At 39.6% G+C, this 12,423-nt stretch overlaps 1 protein-coding gene across 1 annotated transcript in view; it reads left to right on the top strand.

Moving 5' to 3' along the window:
• Positions 1 to 12,423, top strand: part of LOC102964261 (fatty acid desaturase 2-like protein FADS2B) — a 28,763-nt gene that overhangs the window by 14,190 nt on the left and 2,150 nt on the right. The window contains exons 5-10 of the mRNA XM_007088836.3: positions 2,704 to 2,829; positions 5,630 to 5,690; positions 8,373 to 8,449; positions 8,644 to 8,741; positions 9,724 to 9,820; positions 12,108 to 12,187. Coding sequence (XP_007088898.2) covers positions 2,704 to 2,829; positions 5,630 to 5,690; positions 8,373 to 8,449; positions 8,644 to 8,741; positions 9,724 to 9,820; positions 12,108 to 12,187 — 539 coding nt within the window. The remainder of the gene's footprint in view (positions 1 to 2,703; positions 2,830 to 5,629; positions 5,691 to 8,372; positions 8,450 to 8,643; positions 8,742 to 9,723; positions 9,821 to 12,107; positions 12,188 to 12,423) is intronic.

Raw genomic sequence — 12,423 nt, 5'->3', positions numbered from 1 at the left:
AGAGTAAACTACCTAGGGGAAGGAAAGTTGGGAAGGAGGGAGGTAACAAGGAAAATTGTAATAGAAGCAGCAACAACTTCATCTTCTACATACATTACAATTTTAAATTTCAAAACTTGATTTCATGCCAATTTACCCTCCCCCATGGAAAAGCATAAATATATATTGAGATTTTGTTGGAATATGCTTTCACTACCTGTGCTAGTAATGGTGTATGTCTGGTCTTTGCTTTTTTGTGTGTGTGTGCATCAAAAGAGCCCTTCTGAAAGTACACTCTGAAATGTCTGCACACATTTTGGACTTCTGTGCAATGTTCAAATCAAAATGGACTCCCTGTAGCATATTTTTCGACATCCCCTCCCCAACACCCAGCATGCCCAGTTTGAAAACTGTAAGAATCAAGTGTCATTATAGGGACAAAGAGATAGAATATTTGATATTAAGATCTGCCTTGAAAATCTGGCCTATCCTGTTTCCATGACTACATCCTAAAATAATTTTTTTGGGGGGGAGTGTCAAGTATGTTATTTCCTGTAACGTTTTTCTCATTCATTTCACAGATGAGGAAATTACCCAACGCCACATACACCCAGTAGCAGGGATTTGAATTCAGCCCCCAAATGGCTTCAGAACAATGTTTGGAATCCTTATAATGCACCAAGAAAGGACCTAACATGGAAATGAGGAATGACTTAGGGTGGTTCTTATATGGAATTTGGTACAGGGGCAACCTATTTGCACGTAGCTGATTATCTTCACTTTCAGCTGGATGACTATCCCTCACCTCCAGTAATTGTGGCTTCCAGACCGAGGGGTGAGGATAGAGCCAGCTGCCTTATCACACCCATAATTACTCTGACATTACCAGTTTCCACAGATAGTCATTGACTGCAAGGGTACAGTCAAAATGTTAGCTCACAAAGGATTAAACTAACAAAGTGAATCATTGTTTATCACAGTGCCCTTGTTTCTGTATTGCTCCTGTTGGGTTGTATGTTGCATAAGTGTGGGAGCTCCATTTTATCATGTCTAACTTTATACAGAAAATACTTGGCTCAGTGTCTGATGCATGGGAGGTATTTCAAAATAAATAATGAACGGATAAACAAAGAGAAAGTGCACAATTGTAAGGGTGAGTGGGTGGTATGCAGCTTGGTAGGAGACGAGCAGAGTGCAATGGAGACCCCACAGGGGGAATAAAAATTGATGAGTACACCTTGAGTTTGACATATCATGAACCACCCACAAGGAAATGTTTGGAAAGTGATTTCCCTTTCACGCATGAGATTCAGGGAAGAGATGTGGGATGCAGGAAGAGAGATTCCACCGTAAGGATGGTAGGGAGTGTTAGTGGTAAAAAGAGACTATCACTCCGGAGGGATGATAACACGAGGGTTTGCTAAGAGAGAACTCTGCAACAAGACTAGAAGGCAATGTTCACATGATTTTCAAACATTCCCTTCCCCCTCTACCATGGATGTATAGTGTCTAGATGAGTATAGCCCAACAGAAATATAATTCTAAGCCACATTAAAATGATATAAATCATTTTAAATTTTCTCATCGCCACATCTTAAAAGATAACTTTATTACCACATATATATTCAAAATATTATAATTTCTACATGTAATCAATAGGAAAGTTGTTAATATGATATTTTACACTCCTTTTTTCATACCATGCCTCAAAATCCAATATTATACACATACAGCCATCTTAATTCGACTGGTCACACTTCAAGTGCTCAATAGCCAGCCTGTGGCTCATGGCTACCATATTGGACAGTGACGATGTAAAACATGTATAGGCCAGTTATTGAGATATATCAAATATGCAATAAAAAACAAATACTGCTTATTCTTATGTAATAATCTATGTAATAGGGGAAAGGAGAAGAAATTGAATATCTCAATATGCCAACATTTTACATACATCATCTCATGTCTCCCGAAACAACCCATGGAGGTAAATGTCATTACTGCAGATGGAATAGAGCCTCAAAGAGGGTGAAATTTACCCAGACCACACAGCAGTATTTCTATATCCAGGGTATGAAACCACATTGATGTGCTACCAAATCCTTGCTCTATTAAAACCTTTATACTGTCATTGAGAGAAAGAAAATCATAAGCAACCTAATCAGAGATGATTTGAACTCGGCATCAGTTAAAATATTTTTATTCTCATTTATATTTATATGAGATCATTGAAGCCTGAACATGCAAGAATCTGAGCCAAGCCCCCTACAAAATCATTTGAGATCCATGATTCTTTGAAATACTGATTAAAGCAGGATTCCTAGGACCGTTTTTTTCCCGAGAGCTAATTAAAGTTTTAGAGTTGAATTTTCTTTATTTGTAAATAAGAATACTAACTGCCCTTCCTACCTTCAGGATTTTTTTAATGAGGACCCCCACCCAAAGTAAAGGATGGAAAAACATTTCATTTTACCAGTTTTTGTGAATTTTCATGATCAGGAGTTGCATTAGCCTGAATTTGTGTTCCTGGATCCCATGATTATTTGATTGTAGGCTTTGAAAGGCTCTGTCCAATGAGCCATTCTGTGACCCAGCAGTCAGGGAACAAGTTCCAGAAGCTCAGATATCTTACTTTGACTTTGGAGATGCATGCAGAAAACTCTGAGAGCGAAGGACATCCCAGGAGAGAAATCTTGCAGCTAATGAACCCTCTCTTCTCCTCAGGGCCTGTCAACATGCTGGTGGAATCACCGACACTTCCAACATCATGTAAAAACAAACATTTACCCCAAAGACCCAGATATTAATACAGGCCCACTTTTCGTGAATGGATATTTGAAGCCTGCCCAGGTATGTTTAGAGCTGCTGCAAACATGAGAAATGTTCCCGGAAGTGGTTCCTGGAAATGTCTATGGTCTTGTCCTGGAAAGATCGAACTGAGGGTTCCCACTTCAAGCATGTTTTCAGAACACGTCTCCTTCTTTTATGTCCGGTATAGAGATGTGAAGTAACTGATTCTGGGGTTGTATGAATAGAAGAAGATGTGAAGCATGGGACTCTGTGACTTGAAAGGACATGTCGCCAACCTCCAACAGCAGGAAATATGATAACCCGTATCACTCTGCTTGAGCAATCCTGGTGATAGACAGATCCTTGCCCAGTGGCCCTCACTACTTGTAAGGCAACAAAAGTTAATGTTAGGTAGTGAAACCACATGACTGAGGTTGGCAATGACTTTCCAAAGTTGGACGAGGATGAGACATTCGCTCAGAAAAAAACATATCAGTACATCCAATAAGCACTAAATCACAAATATCTGAATAACTAGCTATCTCAACTAAGTCTAGCTCAGTGAGGAAAGGCTGTGCTGGTATTTTTAGTTCATGTTCATTTTGTTCATTTAAACATGAACCACAGCCCAAATGTTTTCTAAGACACTTAGAGATCTCACCTCTCATTTGGACTTGTTAAACAATAGAAAAGGGAGGGTAAAGTCAACTCCAGAATTTTTCAGTTATTGATTTTATTTAGCCTCAACTTAAAATCATCATGTAAAGGACTATTACCAATTTTTTTAAGGAGAAAGTCTTACTTCAACAAAGGAGGTATGAGGATAATCACAGAAAGATCTCCCCCCTCTAGGGAAATGGTAGATCCCGAGATTCCGGTGCTTAGGAAGAGGCTGCTATTTCCTAAAACAACTTAGGAGTTTTATTAAAAGTAAGAATAGCTCTGTCAGTTGCTGCCTGTGCTTTGTGCTACATAAACCAAAAGTTGTGCAACTTTTTGAAAATAAGCTTTCCCAGCTTTGGAAGACCCAATTTTCTTCTCCACTGAATTAGGAAACAATCCCTTGACAAGATTTTTAAAAGTCTCTGAGGGTGCCTGGGTGGCTCAGTCAGTTAAGCGTCTGACTTCCTCTCAGCTCATGATTTCATGGTTCCTGAGTTTGAACCCCCACATCAGGCTCACTGCTGTCAGCAGGGACCCTGCTTTGGATCCTCTTTCCTATTCTCTCTCTGCCCCTCCACTGCTTGTTCTGTCTCTCTCAAAATAAATAATCTTAAAAAAATCTCTGGCTGCCATCACAAATCAGTTGCTTTTGACAATGGCTCCACAAACAAATTGGACTTGCCTGATGTTTGTGGACTCCTACACTCATCAACAAAAGTGTGATACTTTGATTTCTCTAATCATCCCCACAGAGTAAGAAGGGTTTGTCTTACTGAATTTTATGAAGCAGGCTGCCCCTCCCCAGAAGTACTTCCTTAAGGCTATGTTCAGTATACATGCTGCCTCTTCACAAATGGTGGAGGTCACCTCTCCAAGTTGTACAGTTGCTCGTCAACATCTCCCTAGACCCTAGGGCTCCATTTAATACAGTTGCAGAGCTACTACTGTCCGAGACATTGCTTGAAATTACTTAAACTCTAAAATTCAGTTGTTTTACATAAAAAATGGTTCTGATGAGCCCTGAACTTTTTCTTCATTCTCATTTTACTGTCATATTTCTACCATTTTCTTCAAACATTCTACTTTCCAGGTTCTGTGCTCATGTTCTGAAAGACTTAGAGTCCTCCTTTGGAGTGATACTCAAAATCAGTCCTCTGTTTAGGTGTGCCAGCTCCCAGGAATTTCCACCTGCTCTTTTCCCCATGTTTCCCACTACTTAAATGTCTGCAGATTTGAGAGTAACTGGAAATGGTTCTTATTACATCATCATTATGCTATTTATTTTTACCTATCATAGTAAGAGAAGAAAAGGTCAACCCTGCCATCCAAATACAAAAAGATATCTATATGTAGGAGGGAAGGTATCAGCAGAATGGGGGACAGCAGAAATCAAACACTTCCCATAGTATTGTGACCAAGTGAACATACCATAAAACTATAGAGCAGATGTAAATTTTGATTCATTCTTTCTTTCTTTCAACTGAACATTAATTGTATGTTTACTAGGTACTGGAAGTTTAACCATTACCTCTATGCCTCCCCTCAGGGTGTTTGCTGTCCTTGTGCACTAAGCATACAATAAATTAACTAAGGAGACTCCTCTAGAAAGTGAATCGAATTACCAGCATTAAGATTTAGTAATATCATTGCACCTTATAAATAGTCCATCACAGTGTGAGATCCACAGTGAGAACACAAAGGAGAGAAGATGGGACAGATAAGAGGGGCCATGCCTATATCTTCTACACATGACTATTTGATAAATATCTGTTGAATGAATGAGTGGAGATGGAGACTGAGCTTCAGGCAGACTTCTAAACACCATAGTGAAGAGAAGCTAGGAAAACCTATCAGAAATATTCCCTTTTGATCACCACTCCACTCCATAGAAGGACAAAAAAATTTCAAAATGGCTACCATAGGAATTTTTTAAAAATCACAATCCCCGTAGTCAAATGCAAGAATTACCCACATTTAATTAAAGAAAAAAGATGCTGCAATATTTTCTCTTATTCCAGTTCTTGTTCTTCTAGTGCCTCAAGTGTGACAGCCCACAAATTCTGACCATATGGCTCTTTCCATAGAGATTTTAAACACACACACACACACACACACACACACACACAGAGCAATGTTCTTGAGTATTAACGACCACAAGCATTGTCTCTTATTTTAGTTTTATGCTCTCTCCTTTCAGAATGGCAAGAAGAAAATCAGTTACAACAACTATGAAAAGCAGCACCTGTGTTTCTACATGGGTGAGTCCTTGGAGCCACTTTCCTTATCATACCGTGTCCTTGAAGCAAGCTGTTGTCAAGCCAGACGGCACAATAGCAATGCTTTCACAGAGAGACCAGGCCATGTTTTATTGTGACTTGGAAAAGTAGCATGTCTTATTTCAGACTTCCTGGGGGCAAAAGTCTGAAAAGGAAAGCAAAAAAAGCAAATAGGTATTTAAAAAAATTTTTTTTTAATATTTATTTATTTTTGATAGAGAAAGAGTGAGAGTGTGAGTGGAGTGGGGCAGAGAGAGAGATGGAGACACAGAATCTGAAGCAGGCTTGAGACTGAGCTGTCAGCACAGAGCCTGATGCAGGGCCTGAACTCACAAACCATGAGATCATGACTTGAGCCCAAGTCGGAAGCTTCACTGACTGCACCACCCAGGCATCCTGCAAATAGGTACTTCTAATGTGCATCTAATGAGATAGTTCAAGAGGGATGAAGTCAGGATGCCAATCTAAGCCTTGCATCTGAGACTATCATAGGAAAACTAAACACCTGTCAAGAAGAAAAGAATAATGGTATTTTGATAGGGAGGAAAAATAGGAAAAGAATGCCAAAGCACTGACATTATGAAGCCAGAGAATATAGAAGCTCAGGAATAAAAGGCACCTGAGAGCTACTGTGTGAGAGGAAGCGGGTTGCTCCCATGGTCTACATACAGCTGCAGAATGTGTGTGTGTGTGTGTGTGTGTGTGTGTGTGTGTGTAAGGTAGTAATTAAAACTACCCAAACAACAAAATGTATTGATATCCTAATACAAACAGTCTAAATTATCATGATAAGTTTTTTTACAGAAAGCCAGTATTTGAACAATCAACTGTAAAGATATTTTAAAACACAAAGGAAACCTTCCATCATTCAAAGTATATTTTGTAACATAAAGGGTTTTTAATTTCTAAACTGGTATCATGTGTATCAAAAAGCTTTCAGGGTTCCTGGCTGGCTCAGTTGGCAGACCATGTGTCTCTTGATCTCGGGGTGGTGAGTTCGAGCCCCATGTTGGGTACAGAGATTATAAATAAATAAACCTAAAATTAAAAAGCTTTCAAGAGGAGCAATAATAACTGTTAAGACATGTGTTCAGTTTCTCAGTGGAAAGTACAGGGCATTTCTAACCAATCTTTGAGGTTCAGTAATCCTGCAAATGTTTAAATGCCCACTTCATAAACACAAGTCACATGGAGCACCTGGTTGGCTCAGTTGGTTAAGTACCCAACTCTTGATTTGGGCTTAGGTCGTAATCCCAGGGTCATGAGATTGAGCCCCAAGTTGAGCTCTGTGCTGAGTGTGCGACTGCTTAAGAGTCTCTCTCCTTCTTTCTCTGCCCCTCCTCTACTCAGGTGCTCTCTAAAAATCAACAACAACAAAACCACAAGTCACTGGAAATCTTTTATGATATTTTCACCCAGTTTAAGTGAAAATCATATGTATGTACAAATATATATATAATATATATGCGTGTTCAGGCTTGAAAGAAATATATATAAACCTGAATATGTGTTCTGGCTTGAAAGAAAATAGGGAAGCTAAATAATTCTGACTATGATAAAATATCATAAGCAAAAATACTTTGCTCTTAACCAAAATCAAACCCATACCAACTCACAAAGAAAGTTTTTGTGGAACCCCAAGCTATGCTCGTCCTAAACATGCTTACGCATTTGAGAAATGAGACAAAATTAGGGCAGGCCCCAAACATTTCCTTTAGATCAGTGGTTCTCAACCAAAAAAATACTGTCCTACTGGGACATAGACAAAAATGTCAGGTTATTGCCCCCTGTACAGAGGCTGGGAGATAGGGTCCTATCCTGATTTTACTACATTCAAAGGAATGACTCTCAGGTCTTTGATAAAGGCATTTATGGGTTGTAGAAGATCAATCACAAAGAGTCAGAGAAAGTATTTTACAATTGTAAGTTTTCTAACAGAAATAGTCTAAGCCTGAGGCCTGCAGTCAGCTTTGGCTAGAACAAACAGTAAATTCAGTTGACAATGTTGAACTTTCTCAGGCAGAACTGTAAGGGGGCTGGGGTCATCCCAGAGGCATGGCCTTGAACTGTTAAAAACTATGCTCATGTTTGTTGAAGTATCTCAGTGTGGAGGTTGGACCAAATCATTCATGCTAAGAGTTTGTAGAGTTTGAGAGTCAGAAACCCAGTATTGAGACCTAGTGGAGAAAGAGGGCTCGACTAAAGTCAGGACTCCAACACACTGCTTTGTGCTCTAGACAGCCCCCCTGGTCCTGGAGAAGCAGGTAAATAACCATCCGGTCAGAAAGTGAGTACAGGTTCTGTGTTTCTGCCACCTTGACATATTGTGACAGGGCCCATTCCTAAAATTGTGATGATGATGGATTCCATGGACCTTGAGAAAGCTTGAAATTTTGCAGCAGAAGCTCTTCTGGGTTGCTCCATCAAGAATGATTCAAATCTTCAAAGCTTCCTCTTTCTTAGTCTCTTTGAGAGAGCTTGACCCAAAACCTGGTTCAGCCTCAGAGACTCAAAGAACTCCATGGAGTCCAGAAAGTGGTTGTGGATCTCCACTTTGCATCCCTTCTCAGGGGCAACATTCCAGGAGTAGCATGTTAAGGAGATAGATTTCTGCTTACTTACATCATCTTTTAGTCACCATCTTTTCTTTGTGTTCTTTTTCAGTTGGGCTCTTTCTCCTAATGCCTGTGTATGCCAACCTGATGTCCATGGAAATGATGTACCTCCAAAAGTATTGGGGGGTGAGTAACTTGACTCATCCTCTGAAGCTAGATCAGGTAGAAAAAGGGGTGGAAAATGCCTGGCTCCTTCTAGATGCAGCTTCCTTGAGCAATAAGGCATAAGATTTAGCCAGTATGAGAAGGGGCCCTAACCTGGGGAAGGGGAAATGAAATTGTGTCCAGGGCATTTAACTGTCAATTACTTTTCTCTGCAGGAGTTTGCCTGGGTCAGCAGCTTTTATATCCACTATTTTATCATGTTTGGCCCTTTTTATGGAATCTTCGGAACCATATTGCTCATATTTTTGGTCAAGTAAGAAAGCAAGAATATTCTTTTATTCCCATAACCTATATGATTCTCCTACATTCCTTATCTGAGATATTTGTGATTAGCAGAAGATTGGAACACCATGCCCAAGCTCCGTAGCTGAGACATTTCCATAAAAACGTTTTTTTTTAAGTTGAAATAGTTGAATAAGAAGAGTCGTTTGAAAAAAGAGTTTGCCCAATCTTGTCCTTTTCTTCCTACATACTTAATTCTCAATTGAAGAATTCCATCTGATCCCCAAGTTCTTTAGAATTGTAATCCAGTTGGACACCATAACCTCGCCAAGAATAATGGAAGGACAGTCTTTATGACTAGAGATTTCCCCAAAACTAAAATGGCTTCAGACTAAACAGCTCTCTTCAACTTCCCAATTTATTCCTCTCCCATTCTTTCACATTATTATCCTAACTCTTACATAATAATGCCATTGACAACTACTAGGCATCACAACTTTGATAAAGGATTTACCTGCATTATATTATTTGATGTAATCCTTGCACCTCCCTGTAATGTAGATAGCATCATTTTCATTTTTCTGCTAAGGGATCGAAACCTCAGAGAGTTAGTTAGGTCATTTGTCAAACTTACAGAGCAAGTAGGGGCCAGTGGCAGGGCCACACCAGAACTTGAGCCAAGTTCTACCTGATGGCAAAGCCGAGGCTGTCGATCACTTTGCATATGCCCTAGGTATCCTTTGATCCTTGCACCAATGCTACAGAAAACTTTGGGGTCACTGCACTCATACATCAGGCTGCAAGGCTGGTTTTGTGCCCAAAACCCAGGGTGTCATCTCTACACATAAAGGGCCTCCAAAGAGGAAAACAAGTGTCCTCCATTTTATTGGAACCTTTGATTCCCTTCCATTTCCTCCATTGCTCAGCCAGATCTTCCAGCAGTTATGCCAGCCCAGTGTTGGGAACTGAAACACCCCAAGAAGTCATCACTTTCTCCTTTTATTCTCTGAAAGGTTTCTCGAAAGTCCCTGGGTAGCATATGTTACCCAGATGAGCCATGTACCTATGAGAATAAGCAAAGAGGAGAACCGGGACTGGCTCAGTACTCAGGTAATGGTGGAATTCCTGGGAAAAGGTCCTTCCGATTATACTGATTTAGAGTCTAGTTACCTCAGGTGATAATAATTTATGCTTATGAAATGCTTGCTAAGAGGCAGGCACTGCCCACTGCTTTGCGAGTGCTATGATTACTACCACTTTACAGATGGTAAAACTAAGGCATGAAGAAGTTGAGTACCTTATATGATATTGCCCAGCTAATAAGTGGTAGAAAGCAGGTTTTAAACCTGGGCAGTCTGATTTCAGAGCCTTTGCTATAAACTAAGGGTCAGTAAACTACGGTCCAAGGGCCAAATGGAGCTTGTTGCCTGCTTTTGTAAATCAAATTTTATTGGAACACAGCCATGCTTGTACATTTACATATTATATATGACTGCTTTCATGCTATAAAAGAAAAACAGAGTAACTATGACAGAGAAGTAAAATATTTACTGTCTTGCACTTTATAGAAAACATTTGCTGACCTGTCTCCCACCCGACCCAGTCTTTCAAGTGAATCTGAGCTCTTAGAATCACAAAATGAATTTTACACCTAGATGGTCCCTGGAAGTCACTTCACGTCATTTTATAGGTAGAAAGACCCAGAGAGGAGACATGGCATGCCCTTTGAGCATGCAGTTAATGATTAACAGAGTTATGATCAGTATAGAATCCCCTTGACTCCTAAGCCTTCCAGTGGTTAGGCCATGACTATACCACTTCCTTCTCCAAGCTCATTCCCAAATTCAGTGGACCTTGCATTAAAGCAGAGTATTGGTTCTAAAACTTTTTGGTCATGGACCACCTTACACTCTGCAAAGTTATACTCGTACAAGTTTTTGAGGACCTCAATGAGCTTTTTTTTTTTAATGTGGGTTATAGCCATTGATATTTACTATATTTGAAACTAAAACTGAGAATTTTTAAAAGCTTATGTATTAATTAACTTTAAAACAACAAGAATAAAGCCAGTACATTTTAAACATCAAACTGATGATGCCATTCTAGGTTTAGAGTCCTCTGGAAAAAAAAATCTACTGCACAAGCATCAGAAATTGGAAATGAAAAAAGCAAATGTTGTATTAAAGGTATTCTGGGAGTAGTTTTGACTTTGCAGATCTCCTGAAAGGTTCTTAGAGAACCCTGGGGTGCTCTGAAGTACACTCTGAGAAACGCTGACATAGAACAACCACAAAAATGACATTCAAAATAGCGACAACCCCAACCTTAGAAAGGCAGCGAATAAAATGGCAATCATAAAGATTCTTAATCTTGGAAGCCTAGAGAAGCCTATGAACTCCTTCTCAGGATAATGGTTTTAAATGTGTAAATAAAATACATTAGATTTCAAAGGAAACTACTTCTACTGAAATGCATTTCTATTCTCAGAACCCATGGTCGAACAATTAACTGCCTTACTTCTCACTTAGAAGTCCTTCAAATGTACTGTATGGAAATGGTATTCTAATCTCTACAGTCTCTACCCAAATCCTACAATCCCACTTCCCATTTGCCAGTCATCATTTGTGACACCTTAGCTTTCTGTATCCAAGGGCTGATGGTGACTTAGCCCCTCAAATCCCACATACTTCTTCATATCTATTGCATTGCATAAACTTCTTAGCAATATGTCTTATCATCTTTTTATTTATTTTTTGAAAAAAAATTTTTAACGCTTTATTTTTTGAGAGACAGAGAGAGACAGAGTATGAGCAGGGGAGGGGCAGAGAGGAGGCAAAGAATCTGAAGCAGGCTCCAGGCCCCGAGCTGTCATCAAGAGCCCAATGCAGGGCTTGAATTCACGAACACGAGATCATGACCTGAGCTGAAGTTAGACGCTCAACCGACTGAACCACCCAGGGGCCCCTCTTATCACTTTTTTTAAATTATAAAGCTATAATTAAAAGCCTATATAAATCATAAGCTCCTTGAGACCTGACACTGTGCTTTTTTTTTTTTTTAATGTTTATTTATTTTTTCAGACAGAGAGAGAAACAGTGTGGGTTGGGGGGAGGGACAAAGAGTGAATACCAAGCAGGCTTCTCACTGTCAGTGCAGAGCTTGACCAGGGGTTTAAACTCATGAACCGCGAGATCATGACCTGAGCTGAAATCAAGAGTTGCACACTTAATGCGCTGAGCCACCAGGGGCCCCACTGTGTATCTTTCTTATCCTTCAAAGTTTCTTACAGAAAATAGATACTTGTTGACTAATTGACTTAAAGAGAATAAATAAAGGTTTCATTTGTTTAATCTGACACATGGGCTTATTTACATCTAATGTAAGATTTTTTTTGCAGGTCTTGGCCACCTGTAATGTTGAACAGTCCTTTTTCAATGACTGGTTCACTGGGCATCTGAACTTCCAGATTGAGCACCAGTGAGTGATAGAAACAGTCCATGATAAAAGGCAAAGGCTGTCACTTATAACAGTCCCCCACCCTCCATACAGTCCAGAACAGAGCCCTAGACTAGGGATTTCAGAGGGAAAAAATGAATCAGAATTCTCTAAATTCTATTAACTTCAAAGGTAAGAAAGTGAAGAAAGAAAAGCAGAAGGTGTAATAATTGAGTAAATGGAGGGAAATCTTGGAAAAATAACAATGACTCAGTTCG

Source organism: Panthera tigris, chromosome D1 (genome assembly GCF_018350195.1).
Source record: "Panthera tigris isolate Pti1 chromosome D1, P.tigris_Pti1_mat1.1, whole genome shotgun sequence".
Taxonomy (NCBI): Eukaryota; Metazoa; Chordata; class Mammalia; order Carnivora; family Felidae; genus Panthera; species Panthera tigris.
Note: the sequence above shows the minus strand (reverse complement) of the source record. Positions and strands in the feature narration are given on the sequence as shown.